Source organism: Lycium ferocissimum, chromosome 3 (assembly GCF_029784015.1).
Source record: "Lycium ferocissimum isolate CSIRO_LF1 chromosome 3, AGI_CSIRO_Lferr_CH_V1, whole genome shotgun sequence".
Lineage (NCBI taxonomy): Eukaryota > Viridiplantae > Streptophyta > Magnoliopsida > Solanales > Solanaceae > Lycium > Lycium ferocissimum.
Window position 1 is genome coordinate 7,595,887 of NC_081344.1, and position 21,267 is coordinate 7,617,153.

A 21,267-nucleotide genomic window follows, 5' to 3' on the forward strand; every position below is an offset into this window, starting at 1 on the left:
TTGAAGATAAATTTTCAAAATCTGATCCAAAATATATGTAGCCGCTAGCTAAAGTATTCCCATCAAGAGTTATTAGATTTCTTGTTTGCCAAACGTGGGAATGTTACCACCTTAGAACATAAAACCATATTTAAAAAAAAAAAAAAAAATGTATTACATAAGAGATAAGAGAATTATTACGTGGGGATTCGAACCCTCTCTATCAAAATAAAAGATCAAATAACCAACCAACTAAACTACTAAATACCTAATATAAAACCATATTTTGTTATATTTTCCCACTCAATTTTCGGTAGCGTTGAACCTTTCAAAACTCAGAAATCAAGACTTCCTGATTAAAGATTAAGAACAATACTGTATCTATCTCACGATGGGTCCGTGGCGGCGAAAACCACATATAATGCCCAATGTTTTGTCCTAGCTGGTTTATCAACTGCCGTGCCCTGTCCGGTCTTTGCACAGTGATTATATTTTATCCTCTACTAATCACAAATCACTAACAAACAAAACGTGGTCCCTCTTCGAGTAAAAACAATAATAATATCAAAAAAGCATCTTTACCTTACCATGGAAAATTTACCGTTGTAGCCAATCATACGTGTCTCTCAACCTCAAAATGGTGTCTTTTTCTATCCTTTGTCTTCCCTTCCCTCTGCTTCTGCCCTTTAATCCTCACTCTTCTTTGTCATTTTCTTCCTTCTTGCATTTGTCACTATTTTCTAAGGCCAAAAATAGCTTGCTTGCCCTCTTTGTAACTTCACAAATTTCTAGTTATTCATTGATATTTTGGTCTAAAAATCTCACCTTTATGCAATTTGATCTTTCTTGGTTAATGGGTCTTGCTAAAATCTTGCAATAAAGTCAATAATTGCTACTGTGTCAGTTTTCAACTTTCTTGCATTTCACTGTTTCTAAGGCCAAAATTTAGCTTACCCTCTTTGTAACTTCACAAAAATTTCGTGACATATTGATATTTTTGGTCTAAAAATCTCAGCTTTATGCAATTTGGTCTTTGTTCTCTTATGGGTTTTGCTAAAATCTAGCAATAAACTCAATTCTTGTAAACTTCATCCTGTTTTTCTCCCTTTAATCCTCAATATACTGTGTCAGTTTTTCTACTTTCTTGCATTTCACTGCTTACCCTCTTTGTAACTCTCACAAAATTCTCAAGATTGATTGATATTTTGGTCTAAAAATCTCACCTTTGCACAATTTGATCTTCACTAGCTAATGGGTTTTGCTAGAATCTAGCAATGACATCAAATCTTGCAAAACATCCCATCAACATTCTTGTATGGTTCATCATATCATTCTGTTTTTGCAAGTCAACATTTGCCAACACTGAGTTTGACTTTGGAACATTAACACTTAGTAGCCTAAAGCTTCTTGGTGATGCACATTTGGGTAACAACACTGTGATGTTAACACGTGACTTAGCAGTACCAAATTCTGGTGCTGGAAAAGTCTTATATTCAAAACCAATAAGATTCAGGCAACCTGGGATTGATTTTCCAGCAAGTTTCTCAACATTTTTCTCATTTTCAGTTAGTAATTTGAATCCATCATCTATTGGTGGTGGTCTTGCGTTTGTACTAACACCAGGTGATGAGTTAGTTGGTGATGCTGGTGGATATATGGGAATCTTGGATGCTAAAGGGACACAAATTGGTACAATTGCTGTTGAATTTGATACACTTATGGATGTTGAGTTTAAAGATATTAATGGAAATCATGTTGGTTTGGATTTGAATTCAATGGTTTCAACTCAAGTTGGTGATTTGGAATCTATTGGTGTTGATTTAAAAAGTGGTGATTTGGTCAATTCTTGGATTGAATATTCTGGTTCTAATGGAGAGATGAATGTATTTGTGTCATATTCTAATCTTAAGCCAAAAGAACCATTTTTATCAGTTAGTATTAATATTGCTGAGTATGTTAATGATTTCATGTTTGTTGGTTTTTCTGGTTCAACTCAAGGGAGTACTGAGATTCATAATATTGAATGGTGGAGTTTTAGTTCATCATTTGATGCTAGTCCTAAGTCGTTGGCGGCGGCGCCACCACCACCAACAGCTAGTTTGATGAACCCAACGGCGAATTCTGCCAAGTCGCCGCCACCTTCAATGGGTCCATCAGTGTCTAATAGTAGTACTAATGTATTCCAAGATAAGAGCAGTGGGAAATGTCATAACAATTTTTGTAAACAAGGTCCTGGTGCTGTTGTTGGTGTGGTAACTGCTGGTGCATTTTTTCTTGCATTTGCTACATTAGTACTTATTTGGTTATACTCGAAAAAGTTCAAGAGAGTGAAAAATTCTGAAGTTTTGGCATCTGATGTTATCAAAATGCCTAAGGAGTTTAGCTACAAAGAGCTTAAATTGGCGACGAAAGGTTTCAATTCGACGAGAATTATAGGGCATGGTGCATTTGGGACTGTTTACAAGGGCATTTTATCGGACACTGGTGGCATTATAGCAGTCAAGAGATGTAGTCACAATGGACAAGGGAAAGCAGAGTTCTTATCTGAGTTATCTATAATTGGAACCCTTAGGCATAGAAATCTTGTTAGGCTTCAAGGATGGTGCCATGAGAAAGGTGAAATTTTGTTGGTCTATGATTTGATGCCTAATGGGAGTCTTGATAAGGCATTGTTCGAATCAAGAATGGTTCTTCCATGGTCACATAGGCGAAAAATCTTGCAAGGTGTTGCTTCTGCTTTAGCATATTTGCATCAAGAATGCGAAAATCAAGTAATCCATAGGGACATTAAGTCAAGTAACATTATGTTGGACGAAGGGTTCAATGCAAGATTAGGAGATTTTGGATTAGCAAGACAAGTTGAGCATGACAAGTCCCCCGATGCAACGGTAGCAGCCGGGACAATGGGCTACTTGGCTCCCGAGTACTTGTTAACTGGACGTGCAACCGAAAAAACCGATGTTTTCAGCTATGGGGCAGTGGTTCTTGAAGTGGCAAGTGGAAGGAGGCCAATTGAGAGGGAAACAACTAGAATTGAGAAAGTTGGAGTGAATAGCAACTTGGTTGAATGGGTTTGGGGGTTGCATAGAGAAGGGAATTTGCTAAATGCAGCTGATTCAAGACTTTGTGGTGAGTTTAGTGAACAAGAAATGAGAAGGGTTCTAATGGTTGGTTTAACTTGTTCACATCCTGACCCTATGGCTAGACCAACAATGAGAACTGTTGTCCAAATGTTGGAAGGTGAAGCTGAAATCCCTATTGTACCAAGGACTAGACCTTCTATGAGTTTTAGCACATCACATCTTTTAATGACTTTGCAAGATAGTGTTTCTGACTTGAATGGTTTGATCACACTTTCACCTTCATCATCTGAAGATAGCTTCACTGGTGGTGGCAATGGCATTGACTTGGTCTAGTTCAAGTCAAGAAAAGAGCATCAACTTTTAGTTATCTTTTTTGTTTTGTTCATAAATTCATTAATTTAATTATTGATATATATGAAATGTATTTTTTCCTCTTTTTGCTTTCATATATTGTAGTTGATTGAGTGCAATATAGAGAAATTTAGTGGGGAAAAAAAATTGAGGTAATTTTCTTGGTTTTTGGTTAGGTGGATTGTCTTTGTGGTGAGATGATTGGTTGCTTTCCTAAGTTATCTTTTAGTCAAAAGGCTACATGAGAGTTTGAGTAGAGGTTTGGCAAAGTAATGAATATTGTTTAGTGTAACAATCACCAAAAGAAAGGCACATTTATTGGTAGTTGTTATATTTCTTTAGTCCTAGCTGGCTGCTATGGGTAAAAACAGTGAAAGAAAGGAATTTTCGTCTTTCCTTTTCTCCTAAGGTCCTCAAATTCAATGGATAAAATTTCCCCATTAATAGCTTCTAGCTACCTTCCTAATATATAAAATGTCCCTTTAAGTATTTTTTTTTTAGCATATTTTTTTTTTTTGAGAATATGGAAAGATATGGAATATTTTCTGCAAACTCAATCAATCCCCTCTAATAAATGTTAACCTTCTTCCTGTCGCCTCTAGGGTTGGTTGGTTGGGAAACAATATCCTGAGATTATAATACATCAATTAAATAATGACGGAATTATTTAGCTAACATACTTTTATTGAGCAGGTGCTTTGTTTATTAGACTAAAAATACAGGGTCTTAATAAAATTTAAAAAAAAAAGGGGGGGGGGGGGGGGGGGGATATACGATCACGTGTTTGGTTTAAACTGGATAAATTGGGATAAAAAATTTATTTTTAATTTTAATCATGTCTTTATTGAAAACTCTGGGAGAAAAGTCTGAAGAGGGGCAAATGTGTTATTTTGCTATTTTATCCTAAAATTAGTAATCCTGAATATCATCCCACAAAGAGTATGGTAATATCCCACAAAGATTTTTGATGGATACATTAATCATAATTACAACTTTTGGTCTCTGTTTGAACTTGTAATTAAGTGCACTTAGGTCTCTTCAGTAATTGAGTCACTCCATTCGTGGCTAAAAACCTTGATGGCCCATGCCCATCATCATAGTATGACTTGAAACTTGTTTGGATTTTTTCTTCTTCCAAATTTCATCAAATGCTCAAACAATGGACAATTTTCAAGCCATCCTTTTCTTGGACATTTCTCGTATTATGATGTCCTCTTGTGTTTTATGGACAACATTCAAGCCATCCTTTTCTTGGACATTTCTCATATTATGATGTCCTCTTGTGTTTTTTTCCTCAAACAATTCGTGTGGATTGCATTGAAATCTACACCTTTTGCCCACACTAGAGACATAGAGGAGGAGATCATCTATTTTATTGTTCTTGTAATGTTTTCATTGCGCACGTAAAGCAAATTTTGAATTCTCTTTGTCAATTTAATAGAATTATTTCTTGAGTCAAGAAAATTGTTTTTATGCAGCGCTAACGATTTAGTAACTTTTTTTTATGGTTCCACAATATTTTAGTTTATGCTGCTGCCTATTATCTAGATATACAAAGAAAGATGTGCGGTTTAATGATGCTACTATAAAATATTTATTCATGGGTGGAGCAAGCTCATCTATTCTGGTTAATGGATTCTCTCTTCAACTTTGGTCCGCCTCATGCTCTATTTTGAGGAAGAAAACCTTTAATCTTGGTACTACTTATTCAATTAGTCCTACTCCAACTTATTAGGACAAAACACTCTCTTATCTCGGATAACTTGAGCTTGTGTTGACTCTCTTAGCTTCTTTGACAAATAGAACCGACCATCACATTACACAAATGTGATACTCTATCCTCTGAGTTATGCACGCCATCACTAAACTACAATTCAAACTATCGAAGGAATTTGTGACGGGGTACTACTATAAACTATTGAGATGGAGATCCAATCTTGCTGTCACGATTCATTGAGATTCTTATTTTCTATCACTCTGATACGTCAAAAGGAGCCACAAAAAAACAAAAAACAAAAAAGACATGAAGGGGTTGGAGAAAGCATGTCGAGTGCCCATGTCCAATTAGAACTTCTCAAAATAGTTTATTCTCAATAGGACAGTTTCCACGTCTATACTCTATACTGCTCAGTCAATTTATGTCAGAAATGTTTGGTTAGCTTTTGTAAAGGAAAAAAATTGTAAATCTTCAGTTTGTATTGTTGAGATATACGCCTGTCAGATAACAACAGAAAATTACTTGAGCCTTGAAATGAACAATACCATTGTGTTTGTGTCCAATGACAAATCTCGGAGCTACAAATATATATTAAATTAACTTAATGTCAGTATGGTTTGTCATTAACGTAATTATTCATTGGAACCCAAATTTTTGTTCTCATTACTGCAAAAATTCCTCTTCACAGTTCACTGATTAAATACCGACCAAATTAGGTGATAAAATCCCACATGCACACAAGTTCCAGTGAGAATCTTGATTGGTGAAAGAAAAAGTTAGATGCTAGTATTATTATTCAACAAATGGGAACATAAATCTATGAATGAACTCACATGGAATATGATATTTTTGGACAGTTATGGGGTGGTTTTTATAATGTTATTTTCATTTCAGCCTCATTTTACGTATAGGCAGAGAGTTATAATACAGATTCGACCATTACGATTATAAAACAAAATTTGACAGGATTTTAGGGTTCGAGCTTTAATAATTTACTTATCTTGAAAAATAGTTTTTCTCAAAATTAACCTGAGTAATAATTTGTATTTTATTAAATCGTTTGAGAACCGCTTAATTATGTCACTGTTAGAAAAGCAATAACTTTTATAATCTTTCCAAAAATATTATTGAATGTCGACCTACAAAAATTGGGACACTAGTTACTTAACCAATAATAGGGTAACTTAGAAATGAAATATTAGATTTTCAGTTGAAAATTGGAATCAATGCTAACCAACCTCTATTAGTTGGAAAATGGGGTATATATTCACTAACTTACGTGATTTGAATTTACCCTTATCTCATTCCAAAAAATTCAACCTTCTGTAAAATCAAAGAACACTTCATCAATATTCTAATGCGATTTTTTGGACTACATGTAAAGAAGGATTAATTAGTCAATGAGACTTCTGTACCATAAATCGGAAAGTCTTTATGCTGTTATTAGGATGTCAAATTTAGCCCATAAGTGTGAGGCCATTTGTTGGGCTAAAACGGCCCAAAGATACTCTTAACATGATGTGATATTGTCCGCTTTGGGCCAAACCCGCACGGTTTTCCCCAAAAGGCCTCACATCATTAAGAGTATTCAACTCCTTATAAGTTCTCCTTTTTTTTTTTCCAAATACCAATGTGATTTGTTCGACACCCAACAATCTCCCCTCGTAACTAAGTTCCACATGGCTCATTATCATACCACTTGACGAGATTCAACATGTCCGTGTGCCACCCACACTGCCGAGATTTACGGTCACCGAAGCCCAAAGGCCACAGATGCGTCTTCAAAGCTTACGTGTGTGTCGTAAACCCGCCCGTAGACAGTAAAGGCAATAAGCCGGCCCCACGCCACACTCCGCCATCTTCATGCTCGTCCCGCCAAACCATTGGCTCTGATACCAGTTTTTAGGCTAAACGGTTCAAAGATACTCAACATTGGCGCGATATTGTCCCGCGCTGCCTCGCACGCTTTCTCCAAAAGCCTCACATCATTAAGCAGATTCAACTCCTTATAAGTAGCTCCCTTTTTTTCCAAACCTACCATCACAGATTGTTTCGCATACCCAACATGTGTGACATGTCTAAGTTATCCAAATTTGAGTAGGTTGGTTTGGGAATAGATTAATGACTAATCAATAGTGGCACATTTAAAAGTTTGAATCAATTTGGACTGTGTAGATATAGCCTAAATTGCCCTATTAACAACTTGTAAAAATACGGGGAAAAAAAATTATTTTAGTTTGGCAGGTATGTTTCTATCTCATACAAACAAAAAAAAATGTTATTCCTAGTTTGATAATTAAGAAAACTATAACAAGAAAAACAAATGAATTAGAAATAATTTTGAGTTAGACAGATCACGTGATGAGATAATATGCTTAGTCTAAATTCACTCAATATATCTACCTTCAAGCAAATCATTGACGAATTGTGTTATCTCTGTTTATTGATGGAAGTTTCAACTAGCTTGATTCACCTAAATTAATTTCAATTTGTCCACTGGACACTCTTAAATTTCATGAAACACGAGTCGACTATATAAAGGTTTTTTTTTCCAATCATATATATAATTTCCAAAATAGTTCTGATTTTACAGAGAACCTTGCAAATTCCAATAATTTGTTTCTGCACCAATTTACCCATGGTCATAAGCTAATAGCAGTTCAAAATAGGTGTCCACTTAATCTTTTTATTTTGATTCAAAATAAGTTTTTACTCACAAAATCAAGAAGGAATTAACTTTATTTTTTAGATTTGTCCCGATTTACTTAAGGCAATAAATAAGCAAGAGTTTTATTAATTAGGAATAGTTTAGTAAATATACCTATTTTTTTCTTCTAGAAGTTAGTATTTTCTTAAATGCTATGAAAAATGCTAAGTGGCTACGAACCACGGTGTCCGGGGTTCGAATCCCTCCTCGCCCACAACTGGCCCAAAAAGGAAGTACCTTTCCCCTTGAGGGTAGGAAAATCATGATCGGAATAGCTAACCAAAAGCTACGAAACTTGGGTGTAGTCTTTTGTCGAAATGGAATGGCTTTTCTTTTTATCTTTCTGTTTATCGTGAATGAAGGAATAATTACACATAGTATGCCAGATCGGGTATTTTACACTTATTTTGAAAGGGTATGTGGGAAAAGAAAAATCAAAAGTGGATGCAAGTCGAGAAAAACGAAACATTAGGGGCCGATCATAGAACAAACATGACAAGTGATGGACTTTTCAGCAAAATAATTCAGCTACTGAAATTAAAAGAGAAAATTAAGTATTGCCAAATTAGCGAACTCTCTAGAAGTCATGGATTACGAAGGAGATTCTCCCCCGTCTTTCCATCGCATGGTACGCTCTTCTACTTCTCACTTTATGTTTCTCTATTCTTTCTTCTTCTTCTTCTTCTTTTTTTTTTTTTTTTTTCCTTTTGTTTTTCCTTCGATATGAAATGATTTTTTTTTATTTTTTTTTTGTCTTTAGCTGGGAGAAGGGTTTTTGTTCTTTTTCCAGTAATTGTTCCTGAAGTAAGGGTAATATTGTCAAAACTCCTTCTAATTAATACTGCTATGTTCTGAGGGGCGTGGAAGAGAGAAATACTAATTAATATGTTCTTAAGGGCGTGGAAAAGATAAACAAGACACATAATTTGAGACAGAAAGAGTAACACTGCCCTGTTCTACTTCTCAATTTATGTTTCTCAGTTCTTTCTTTTTTTGTTTTTCCTTTTCCTTCGATATGAAATGATTTTTTTTTTTTTTTTTTTTGGTGGAGAAGAGTTTATTGTTCGATTTTTTGCATCTTCATGATGGGGATTTCTAGATAATTCTTTTGTTCCACAAAATATCTTAACAGCGCGAATTTCGGTTACAACTACTACGAAATACTTCGTCCGTTCACTTTTATTTTACTTGTCAATTTGACTCTAAATTAAATTAGATTAATTTAATATTTTAAAATTTAGATATTACAAACGACAAAATAGGATGAAAAAATATATCTTAAAATGTTGATCAAAGTTTATATAGTTTGACTCTCGAGAAGCAAAACGTGACAAGTAAAAGTGAACGGAGAGAGTTAAGTTTTGGAGTATGAAATGCAGAATTCGGGTTTGGGTTTGGTTTAGGTAGTATTCAGGAGCTATTTTCTCTCGTCTAGTAATTGCAATTTCCGGGGCCAGAACAAAATCTAGTTTTCCTTATTTTGGTAAATCAAGTCCTGGATTCATTCACGCTATTAGACAACTTTTAAAGATTTAACAGGACAATCTGATAAAATTGCAACCATACGGAGAATATTAGCATGGCCTTGCCCAAGGATGACATGAACAAAACAATTTTTAGACTACGTTAGATGCATCGATTCTTGCATGATCCCTGTATCATCGATAGTTGCTTCAGGAATCAAGCTTTAGAATGTTATGGTCAAAGTGTATTATTCCTTTTAGTAATATTTATTTCCTAGATGTATCCCTTGTGTGATCTAGAGGTCAATGAAGTTGAATTAAAGTCCATTGAACTAGGATTCAAATTCCATTAAAGGAAATCTTTTTAGATGAGTTCTTCCCATTTACCTAAACGTAGTGATACATGAACTAGTGGGAGGATAGTCGATGGCTGTGTAAGCTTGGCCTAAACACCATCATTTCCAAAAGAATAAGAAAAGAAATTATCAATTTCCTAGGCGTGAGAATATTCTAGCTGCTTTTTGGTTCAACGAAAGGGATAAAAGTGATGTTCTTCACTTATCAAATGTGTGGATTACTGGATATATCTCAAAGTGTAGGATAATTTCTGTGCTATTCCACTCATAAAAATAAAAAAAATAAAAAAAAAGACTCTGTGCCATTTTGAGGCTAGTAGAACCTTCGTTTCCCTTTTAATGTACTCTCTACTTTGTACTGAATTATGCAGTGGGAGTTCAACACAAATAGTTACTTGCTACCGATTCTACACTTTTTGGGCTTAGTAGAACCTTTTTTCTTTTCTATGTACTTTTATTTTTGCATTGAATTATGCGGTATGAGTTAACATGAATTAACACTTGTTAATCTATTTGTTCTTCAGAAAGATATGGCCAAAGATGTTGAAGTCAAAGGATTCAATCCAGGATTGATGGTCTTAATTCTTGCTGGTGGGCTGTTATTGGTGTTCCTTGTTGGGAACTATCTACTTTACATGTATGCACAGAAAACTCTACCTCCAAAGAAAAAGAAGCCCGTCTCCAAGAAGAAACTGAAGAGGGAGAGACTGAAGCAAGGTGTTTCAGCACCTGGTGAATAAGTATCCTGGACACACCGGCATATATTCCCCTTGTTCATTCTGATAGAATGTCTGGTTTCATAGCCAACAGATGCTTGGACTTTATAACGTTACCAATTTCCACCATTATGGGTAGATCTTAGTCGAAAGATTCTGCTATTTTCGTAGTGACTTGGGAGTTGTTTTCATGTAAGCTACTTACTTCCCTTCTTCTAGCGGAATTATTGCTCTTCTTAATATCCAAATTTCTGGCAATGTTAATGCTTAGTGTATAGTTCTTATGGTTGCATAAGTGTGAAATCCTTTTATCCCTTGAAAGACAACAATTGCCGTACGCCTGAAAGGACTTGCTATTTATTTATTCATGGCTGTTCCTTACAGGAAAATTGTGTTGCTGGGCTAATATAAAAGAGGTAGTAATTCCTTATTCTAAAAGCCTAAAGAAACAAATAACAATAGCTTGCTTAGTTCGAATCTCTTTTACACAGATTCATCAATACAAGTTTCTTGTATGAGTAATCCTGATTTCATACAAATTGCAAATCCATCTCTTTTATGTGTATACGTTACCATATATTATCATCTACACATCGAGTTTTACATGTCAACTTTCAAGAAATTAAAGGAAAAAAAGGTCAAGTACAATGTCAGCGAACATTGTAACAAATAGAACCAAGTAGCAAACGGAATGGAATCAATGGCGCAGTAGTTGCTTTCAGCGACCCATGTTCTGCTCCGCCGGGGGCATCATAAACAGGACTGGTTTGGCACTGAACCCAGGATGAGGAAGCCTACGACGAAGTTCACGCCCTTCCTGGCAAAGAGCACAAGGGTGGCAGAAGATATGAGTTGCAAAGTCACAAGTTGACTCACACTGCTCCCGTCGTTCCTCATCCTCGACAAAGCCCCCATAGCACCCACATGATCTGGTGGCTGCTTCGCAGTTACCCTGCCAACGAAATAAACCTCAGATACTGTTTCCAGCACCCTTCGTATAATAAGATACAATCCTACTACTACTGCCACCAATATAAGGTTATTGAAAGAAGAGCAAGAGCTCCTAGGTGCCATTTGTTAAAAATGAAACGATGCGGAAACAGCAGGAACTAACAAAGCTAAATGATGTTAACCAAAATGTACGACTAGAGAGAACAACCAATTTATATATCTTGCATAGACCTACAACTTAGATGAGCTTAAATGGAGCGCATGATCAATGAGGATTAATATAGCCGAAACCACTTGTTTGGCATTGAGGCGCAGTTGCTTTTTGTTGTAGTTGCGTAGCCTAAAGCTTGAACTATTCATGACATGGGCATTAAAGTGCAAAATTTACGAGCTTTTACCAAACCTAATAATATCAAACGGGGTCCAAGATGAAGCAAATTAACACCTAGCTGCTTGACAAAGATGAAGCTTTAACATATTGCCTTGTAATGTAGCATTAGAACATCTAATCTCGGAAACAAATAAGTTACAGTAAATAAGAATAAAAAGAGCATTAGCAGAATAGTTCTTATTGAACATCTATCTTCATGCAAAAAATGTAGAAAGGCAAGTTTAACATCCCAATCCTCATAAAGGGGACAGAAACATCCATATAAAATTTTCGAAACATGCACCGACATAACTGCCAATTCTTAGGTCACATCTGCAAGAGCTTGACACAAATAACATTGATAAATCATGGGGAAAGGTTTTTAACCACCTAATCCTGTAAATTCAACCACAAAGGTCCCCATCTTTAACAACTTTCAATAAATACTAAGTAATGTGTGAGAAAACACACACAAAATCACGAATGACCAGAACTACTAGTGTTTGCAGGTATTTAACGGAAACAAAACCTATGTGAACTTGTCTAGCACCCATAGATAAGACACAAATAGAAATACAGAGCAAATTTGACATGATTGGACGATATTTTGACAAATCAGATAACATCCTTAGAAACGACACTAAAAGAAGAGCGAAATATGAATCATAGCCGTTATTCTTTATTGACAAAAGCCCAAATGCTACGGTATAAAATCAGCATCCATAAAACACTTGATAGGAAACACAGAAAAAAAGCAAAGAGACAGCCAACCTCCAGATTAAACCTCTGCCGGATAGCGGTACGGCTGGGATATGAAAACCAGGGTGCCATGCAGTTCCATCCGAAGAAGGACTGTCCAATCAGGTATAGACCAAGGTAAGGCAAGCAATGATTGGCAAAACTTCCAGGAGAAGACCCAATTCTCTCAGCATTGCTCCCATAAAGCACACATGGTGCCAGAGTTCCTAATAGACCTGTGCAGTGCCACGGCTGGCATTGTTAGTATATGATGAAGTGATGACAAGAAAGCAAGGAGAAAAACTCATAACATCTTTACGTATTGCGAATGAAATTTGACTGCAAATATAGCTCTAAGAGGCAAGAACTTGGACCAAAATTGATTTATTCAGTGAAGCACACGGGCAATACAAAAGAAATTTTGCTCACGTTTAGAACTTGCAACCTAGTGGAGGTGAAAGTGAACAAATTACATAAGAGCTAGTTAGAGAATAATTCTTGAACATCAACTGTCTATCAACATAGTTCTTTTCTTTTTTAACAGGATAGTTCATAATTTGACACTGTATGTCGATGCACATGACTATCACATGTTCAACTGGTGTAACAATGCAATTGTAGCAAATGAATATAATATTTTGGGTTCTAGAACCAATATGAACGACTGATTGGAAACACAAACTAAAAGAATTAAGTGTCTGATACTGCCTCCTTAATATTGTCATCCTTTGCTTCAGTGGAGTCATCAGAAGATGCGACAAAAATCTTTAGACTAGGAAGTGTGAACGATTTAATTCTGAATCTTTCAATATCTAAAGCAAAATACAACTTTCCTCAAACAGTCATCACCTCTACCCGTTACATTTCCCTAACTGTTCTTTTCACTGGCAAACCTGGAAGAATATCTTTTCAAATTTACTTGACAATATTATTTGGTAAACCTTCTTGGTCACCATTAAGTCAATATCATACAAATTCTAAACCTTCCATTGGTTGCGATTAAAAAACATTGAATTAAAAAAAAAAAAAAAAAAAAAAAAAAAGGGTAGCCTGGTGCACTAAGCTCCCGCTATGCGTGGGATCCGGGGAAGGGCCGGACCTCTTGTGTCTACCATACACAGCCTTACCCTGCATTTCTGCAAGAGGTTGTTTCCACAGCTTGAACCTGTGACCTTCTGATCACATGACAACAACTTTACCAGTTACGCCAAGACTCTCATTCAAAAAACATTTGAATAAGTAAACCTGGAAGAATATCTTTTCAAATTTACTTGACAATATTATTTGGTAAACCTTCTTGGTCACCATTAAGTCAATATCATACAAATTCTAAACCTTCCATTGGTTACGATTAAAAAACATTGAATTTAAAAAATAAAAATAAAAAATAAAAAAAGAGGTAGCCTGGTGCACTAAGCTCCCGCTATGCACGAGGTCCGGGAAAGGGCCGGACCTCTTGTGTCTGCCATACACAGCCTTACCCTGCATTTCTGCAAGAGGTTGTTTCCACAGCTTGAACCTATGACCTTCTGATCACATGACAAAGAACTTTACCAGTTACGCCAAGACTCTCATTCAAAAAACATTTGAATAAGTAATGCATAATTTTTTCCTTCCCCAGAGCCCACTTGTGGGATCACATTTAGTATGGTGTTGTTGTAAGTAATGCATAATTAGATCTTCTCAGCCAGTGCATTCATCAGCAGCATACATGATGTCTCAGCCAGTTCATGCAATAGCAATTATAATACAGATTGTGAATAATAACATAGTGATTGTTTTGCGATGAATCATAATACTTGAAATGTTATGCAAAGATTAATTACATGGACCACGCGTGAACGAGGGATGCTTCATGCACCGGGCTACCCTTTATTTTTATGCAAATATTACCTACTTTTTAAGGGTCTTTCTGTCTTTTGATACGCTTATTCACGTATTGCTAATAACCGTATCCTTATTAAACATTTTATTCACATAAAATAATACATAAATTCCCTCAAAAATTATGTCGATATTAAGTTCAATACCACCTACTAATGTATCCTACCAAATGGCACTTTTAAGCATAGAACAAACCACAATTGAAGAAGAAACAACTACATAGATTCCCAACTAAATAGAAGTGTAACGAAATGGATATATTTCCAATTTGTTTCGGTTTTGATCTAGCATTGTTCCTAAAACCAAATTAACTAAAAATTTATTAGCATTTTCAAATTTAATACCAAACCAAATCAGGTCAAAATGCACTTCGCCTTTTTCATTTCCATTATTTTGATTTTTCATTTTCTCTTGAATACCCTAAATATAACAATTCAATAAACAGATACATTTAAAGCAACAAACTTTTACAAATAAAGGTAATATAAAGGAATTTTAACTCACAAACTTCAAAATCGCTGCTAACGAATTCATCATTCTTTCCAAAACAAGAGCAAAGCCCAGATTCCCATTGGGCCCTATGCATGATGGGCTCCCCCACCACCGTGGGCCCACCGCTATGGCCCATAGGCAACCCATCAGCTGTCCATCCCATTGGAACAGCAGATGAAGTATTGGGCTTAACCGGGTCCACTGAAGGAGCTGGGATTTTGCCCGCAATAGAAGAAGAACTGGGCTTGATGGGCTTCATTTCGTTGTTTGGGTCGGATTTTTGAGAAGGTAGAAATGGGCTTGATTCTTCCATATTGGCCATAATAAGAAATTTTCAGAAAGAATAAAAGCAAATACCAGAATTGATTTGAATGTTGGAATTTCAAGAATTGAATGAAGAGGGATCTAAGAGATGTCTCAAGAAGAACAAAAGAAGGATGTCAACCTCAAAGATCTCTCGTTTCTATGTGTTTTTTTAGGAGTACAAAAACTGTGTGGAATGCGATGAATACGATCATTGCCTTGTCTTCTTTTTTTTTTCTTTTTTTTTTTATTATTATTCGTTTTTAGGTGAGGATGACCGTAAATAGTGGAGAAAAATAGTAAAAAAAGAAAATGAAAAATATATTTTCGAGAAAAGAAAAATTGTGGTAATTATTCCTTAAGTGTGATTTCCAAAATGATATTTAGTGTATCTTGTAAAGCATTTTTCTCATTGGAGCAACCATTCATTAACAAGAACTGAGCTATGTAGAGCAGAGGGTTCCGTTGAATTCGATGCATTGAGAAATTATACTAGGCATATAGGAAAAAATAATTTTGATTATATATAAATTGTTGAATTATCTTGTAACAAAGGGAAAATGGTCCAAAAATTCTAATTTAGTGGCAAAGAGGGTTTAAAAATTATTTTAGCTCATGGGTTCAAATTTTAAGTGCGATATTAGAGTAGTGTTATTTTTGAATCCCCTTACATAAATTTTGGTTCCACTAATGATTATTAATCCAACCTCAACACATTAAGGGAAAAAGTTATGACTCATATTTTCTCGAAGTAATGGAAAAGAGGATAGAAAGTTGCCACGAAAAACTACTAAGACAAATATGAGTTGTTAGCACCTAATTCACCTAATCGTTCATCAATTATGGTGTTCAGCTGATGCATCGCTGACCTTTATAGTATTGGATTTTATTTTATTTTTTGATAATAGACGACTTTACTTCATTAATGCATAAACGGTCTCAAGTTAAAAGATGAAACCCAAATAACCTTACGTAACAACGAAATAGAAAACTTGGCTAAATTGTACGCTAGCATATTTCAAGATTTAGGCATATACACACACACACATACAAAATGTACATTTTCAAAGAAACTCATAAGCTTTCGCAAGTAGTCTATCTCTCATGAAACTATACCTTTTTCCATATTATATCCACCACAGTTTTTGCATCAGATAAGAGTTAGCACCTTTAACCATGAGACAAGTCTTTGCACCTTTGCATTGGAATTAAGTGTTCAACATTTTATCGTTTATCAATGAATCTCTTTCCTATTGAGTTCTACTCCATGTTAGAATATTTCTATCAAGTGATTCATGAACTAGTTAATCATTTAAACTATACTTTGAAGTATCAACAACTAGGATAGTACTATGAAATTAACTTGGACTTTGGAGCGAGTTCTCATTAACAAAGTTATGTCTCTACATAGATTAAATAAAAATAGTCCAATAATGTCTCATTCAGGGATATCATTGATTAACAATATAATAATGAACTAATAGCACGTCTAATCAAAGTATCTCACAGGTCACAAGCCTCATTTATACATATTTTGCGAGATATATTATAAATGACAGAAAAGAACCCCATTCTAATGCTTTTGATATGTAATTACATATATTGCTCTCCAGATACTCTTTATATATCTCATATATGAAAGGAAAAAAATTAAAACTTATCCGCTCTTTTGCTTCATCCAAACTTCTTGATTGTTCATCCAAATTTCAAAAGAACTCCCCCTAACACATCAAATTTCTTACAAATTCATCCACGAATTTTGTTCCCCTACAAAAAGCCAATTACTAAATCAGAAATTGAATAAGAAAAATGAAAAAAAAAAAAAAAAAAAAGGAATTCATAGGAACAAGGGCAGATCTTTATTTAAGACGGCATATGCAAGCGCATTCATTATCTTTGAATTCAACTATACGTATATATATAGTTCAAAACTGCAGTCGGACTTCTCCATAACGGCACCCGCATATAACAACACCTCTCTATAACAATCAACTTTTTTCGGAACCGAATTTTTATGTTATATTTTACTTCTATATAACAGCAACAACCAACTTTATAACAACACGCTCTTTATAAAATTACCCCCATATAACAGCTATCTTCTTTTTTTGGTATATAATAATTAACCATTTTTATAAAAATAGAATATCTATGATTACCAATAATAAGTGTAGAGATTTTGACCAAATATTTGATCATTTAAACGATTTTCCTTCATTATACAAAGTGTGATTAAGCTTAGAATTTGGCAATTAAATATGAAAATTAGATTTTATGCATTTTTTTTGCCTATGACAGCGAAATATGATTAAATGTCAATGTTGTTATAGGTGTATAGAGAACAGTCATTCTCTATAACTACTGAAAATTTTTGGACCCAACGATGCTGTTATAGAAAGGTTTGACTATATTTCGAATTACATATTTCCATATATCAACTTCGATTTTTTTGTGACACAAAAGATGTTAACATAGTGATATTCAGCACCCTCTAGTCAAAATTATGGATCTGCCTCTCATTAAAAATTAAATCGTTCATGTGTTGGAAGAGAGTAAATTTCTTACACTTTCTCCAGGTTTACTAGCTTTCAAGCCTTTGAATTTGCGATGTTTTAACATGCTTTGATGATGAAACCTATGCTTTCCCCTTGATCCTTTTGGTGGAGGAATATAAGTATGAGTCTCTGGACCTCTATAATCAATTTCATAAATCCCTGAATCCATGTTTAACAAATCCATTTTCCCTGTCAAGAAATACCATTTCCATTAGTCATAATTAAATTCCATACACTACTAAAAAAAACGTAATTTTCAAACGAAATCCGTTAGAAATTGACTTTTGTTGAACTTTCTGTTGGAAATCCCATATTTCCGATGTCGACGGTCTGACGTTAATGTCCATCGAAAATTCACATTTTTTTAGTAGTGACACTAAGTTAAGAAAAATACAAACTATTTCATAAACAAAAGTTTGAAGGTTCCTTTGAAGACAAATTACCTGAAGAAGAACAAGGAGCAATGAGGAGGAAAAACAAGAAAATGCAAATGAAACTAGCCTTCATCTCCATGGCAAAGAGAATATCAAGAATGAACTAAAATGAATCTTGAGCTTTTATTTCAAATACTTAAAGGGTCTTTGTTGTGAATATATTTGTGCTAATTGATCAAGAAACTATATATTTAAAGTAATGGGGAGGAAATGGATCAAGGAACAAGCATGAAGTGATAGGGCCCGGGAGAAGGAAATAAATACATCGTTAAGAAAGTTCACAATATTTGGCAATGGAAAATGTCGCCATCCAACACAGCAATTGACAATTAGTTACAAGGTCCTGATGTAGATGTGTTGGGTTGGAACATTTATGTAGTGAAAAAGAAAAACATCCCTATTCTTTTTAATCTCATTTGAGTTCCTTTTTACCTAGTTCAGAACTTCAGCCAGCTTGCTTTCCCTCTGTCTCTATTTATGTGGCACATTTATTTTATTTTTACTTTGTCATACAAAAGTGTCACATTTCTGTATTAAAATACAACTTAATATTATCAATTTTAATAGTATCACATAAATTGAAAAGCGAGAATAGTACTTATCAGTTACCAATCCAAAAAAATCACACACTCGAGTTTTGATTGGTTGCAATGGGTTATAATATACCCTATGTTTTTGTTCCCACCGACATTCAATATAGTCAGTTACTTGTAATAACTACTTTTACGTAACTCAAAAATCCTCGAGGGCCGCCTATATCACAACTCGAAATTTGGTAAATAATGGATTCGTCCTTTTATTTTTGTCCATTCAAATACCAAGTTTTATTCACGACGGGATTGAAATTCATTATGTGAATCTAACCACATATTGAGCGTTGCACTCCTCCAACTTATAAACCAAAGCCATGGGAATATCTTGTAGGAATAGTTATTAACTCGGTTACATAAAAATTATGTACACTACTAGTAGATAAAAAACTATACTCGTAAAATAACCGATTTCGAATATCTTATTTTTATTTTAATTGTTTCAGAAAGGTCTGGGAACTGGAGGGGAAGGAGTGGACAGTCCCATGTGTGTATTATTGTTAATGTCATAGAAGGACATCACATTTAGCAGACCCCAATTGGCTGGACCTAATTCCACTACTAAATACCAAACCCTCCCTGTATCCTGTTTCTTCTGTTTATTTCCTCTCTTGGATTTAATAAATTCTGCAATACACTACACACATTATGGGGACTTTGTGTTTTACGTTTTTATTATTTCGATTTGATTTGTATTTGGACTTTAGTTGAAAAATATGGAACATATTTTTTCTACTTTCTTTATCTTAAGCAGAGATTGGCACCCTTCACTCTGCTCTTTGTAGCATATTGTGGTTGGAACTTTTTAAATGCACTGCAGATCAAGATGTGGAATTTACACTTGTTTTTAAAATAACTACATATATAAAAAGTATTATATTCGAGCATAAGATAATGAGTGCGCTCAAACCTGCTGTCGAAGAAGTAGTCTCCTCAATGTAATTTGGAATTTAGGGTTTTGTTGTTAAAGTACCAAATTTATTCTCAAGATAGGAGAAATAGGCTAGACAATTCATGCATCATTTGAGCCTAATATGAAAATAATTGACTAAAAGACCTTAAGAAAATAAAAAAATGGTCCTTTGGGGATAGATTTAAATAGTTCTTTAAATATATTCATGTACAGTTTTGATCCTTCATTTTAAATTTTTCAAAGTGAGCATTGTTGGTCTCGATCAAATAGTTAGCAAACTTTGGTTGTTAGGTTACAAGAACTGCAAAAAAAAATTAATAGAAAAACTAGGAAAATCCCGTCAAATTAAAGAACAGTAACACCAAAAACTGCACCAAACAATTTTTTTTTTTCTTTTTTTGCCAATATGCTTATTTGGTAAACTAGTTATGTGAGGCCCGGGCCAAACTCAAGATATAAAAGTAGATATTTTAACTAAAGAATATAATTTGTGTTAGTACAAGTGTACAACAACAACAACAACCACCATATACCATTGTATCAGCATTCTGTTGCGTAGTTATATAAAGCAAAATTTTCATTCCACTCCTTTAATATTTTAACTTCCATTTTGATGAAATTATTTAATTCAAATCAAATTTGGAACCTTGAGAATTTGACATTATAACTTATGTATCCTAATTTTCTGAAGTTATTTAGTTCTAAATAAATAATCTATACATAATTTAATGAACTTTTAAGACAAATATATAATTTAATCCTTGTGCAAATGATGGGTTTTGCCCTCTCTTAATCGGGGATTAGGGGTTCGAACATGGATATGGAAAAAAAAATCTTTGGAGGAAGCGCTCCCCCCGATAGGCGCGATGCGGTGCGAATTATCCGGATTAATTGGGCTCGAATGCGATATCGAGCACCAAACGGAAAATCAAAGAACGTGAAAAATGAGGTAAGAGAGTTCGATAGCTTTTGAAAAGTAGACTTTAAAAACAAAAACAAAAAAATTGATTTAAATAAATAAGATTAGGACCTAAAAGTAATTAATTAAAAAAGTTTTAAAAAAATTTGAAAATTATTGTAGAAGGGGCAAAAGATTAAAAGTTCGATAGCTTTTGAAAAGTGACTTTTAAAAACAAAACAAAAAAATTGACTTAAATAAATAAGATTAGAACATAAAAGTAATTAATTAAAAAGTTTTAAAAAAATTGAAAAATTATTGTGAGGACTACAAAAGTCCTCACATTTGCTCTTATATAATATAGTAATATATGAGACATGATCATATGCAGAGCGTCAATGGCATCACCAACAGGCAACAGCAAATGAACTCAGTGGGACGGGCATGGTCCTTCCTCATCCATGTCAACTTCTCGTCTGACAGACACCCCATGCCTCCCCTTCAAGCAAGGACGAATTTATATATTAATTTTGGATCACGTACGCATAAATCGACTAAACAAATATATATATTATGTGTATAATTAAAAATATATCTAATATTACACGAAGGAACACAATAAACCCAGAAATTTGAGTGGGCGATTGAGGGGTTGTGTTTACTTCCTCAACGTCTTGGGTTTGAACTAGAGGCTCTGCACGTTACATGCTTTTATTTTCTAAAACGACCTTTTTAACTTTCTTTTTATGTTATTCTAAATATTTTTT

At 34.4% G+C, this 21,267-nt stretch overlaps 4 protein-coding genes and 1 pseudogene across 4 annotated transcripts; 3 read left to right on the forward strand and 2 right to left on the reverse strand.

Annotated features, from left to right (window-relative positions):
• Window positions 1–744: 744 nt before the first annotated feature.
• On the forward strand, window positions 745–3,721 carry LOC132049520 (L-type lectin-domain containing receptor kinase VIII.1-like). Its single transcript, XM_059440360.1, has one exon. It carries the CDS (start codon window positions 1,254–1,256, stop codon window positions 3,393–3,395), a length of 2,142 nt encoding a protein of 713 aa, XP_059296343.1. The 5' UTR covers window positions 745–1,253; the 3' UTR covers window positions 3,396–3,721.
• Window positions 3,722–8,327: 4,606 nt separating this feature from the next.
• LOC132049522 (DNA-binding protein S1FA-like) lies at window positions 8,328–10,641 on the forward strand. The gene is made up of 2 exons (XM_059440362.1): window positions 8,328–8,465; window positions 10,181–10,641. Exons 1-2 carry the CDS (start codon window positions 8,424–8,426, stop codon window positions 10,394–10,396), a joined length of 258 nt encoding a protein of 85 aa, XP_059296345.1. The 5' UTR covers window positions 8,328–8,423; the 3' UTR covers window positions 10,397–10,641.
• LOC132051291 (U6 spliceosomal RNA) lies at window positions 9,366–9,455 on the forward strand (annotated as a pseudogene).
• A 40-nt stretch (window positions 10,642–10,681) lies between the features above and the next one.
• On the reverse strand, window positions 10,682–15,331 carry LOC132049521 (cell number regulator 8-like). The gene is made up of 3 exons (XM_059440361.1): window positions 14,820–15,331; window positions 12,465–12,667; window positions 10,682–11,324 (listed from the first exon to the last, which is right to left on the reverse strand). The coding sequence occupies exons 1-3, from the start codon at window positions 15,127–15,129 to the stop codon at window positions 11,091–11,093; spliced, it is 747 nt and encodes a 248-aa protein (XP_059296344.1). The 5' UTR covers window positions 15,130–15,331; the 3' UTR covers window positions 10,682–11,090.
• Window positions 15,332–16,632: 1,301 nt separating this feature from the next.
• LOC132050896 (uncharacterized) lies at window positions 16,633–18,429 on the reverse strand. The gene is made up of 3 exons (XM_059442236.1): window positions 18,109–18,429; window positions 17,676–17,854; window positions 16,633–16,877 (listed from the first exon to the last, which is right to left on the reverse strand). Exons 1-3 carry the CDS (start codon window positions 18,176–18,178, stop codon window positions 16,857–16,859), a joined length of 270 nt encoding a protein of 89 aa, XP_059298219.1. The 5' UTR covers window positions 18,179–18,429; the 3' UTR covers window positions 16,633–16,856.
• Window positions 18,430–21,267: the final 2,838 nt, after the last annotated feature.

Bases quoted from the DNA above. Each gene is read 5' to 3' on its own strand.
- LOC132049520 (XM_059440360.1), top strand. From the start codon at position 1,254: ATGACATCAAATCTTGCAAAACATCCCATCAACATTCTTGTATGGTTC.
- LOC132049522 (XM_059440362.1), top strand. From the start codon at position 8,424: ATGGATTACGAAGGAGATTCTCCCCCGTCTTTCCATCGCATG. The intron at 8,466-10,180 runs GTACGCTCTTCT...TTTGTTCTTCAG, and splicing joins CCCCGTCTTTCCATCGCATG to AAAGATATGGCCAAAGATGT.
- LOC132049521 (XM_059440361.1), bottom strand. From the start codon at position 15,129: ATGGCCAATATGGAAGAATCAAGCCCATTTCTACCTTCTCAAAAATCC. The intron at 12,668-14,819 runs GTGAGTTAAAAT...GGCACTGCACAG, and splicing joins TAGCAGCGATTTTGAAGTTT to GTCTATTAGGAACTCTGGCA. The intron at 11,325-12,464 runs GTTGGCTGTCTC...TTTCGTTGGCAG, and splicing joins GGCAGAGGTTTAATCTGGAG to GGTAACTGCGAAGCAGCCAC.
- LOC132050896 (XM_059442236.1), bottom strand. From the start codon at position 18,178: ATGGAGATGAAGGCTAGTTTCATTTGCATTTTCTTGTTTTTCCTCCTC. The intron at 17,855-18,108 runs GTAATTTGTCTT...ATTTCTTGACAG, and splicing joins TGCTCCTTGTTCTTCTTCAG to GGAAAATGGATTTGTTAAAC. The intron at 16,878-17,675 runs GTAAGAAATTTA...GGCTTTTTGTAG, and splicing joins CTAGTAAACCTGGAGAAAGT to GGGAACAAAATTCGTGGATG.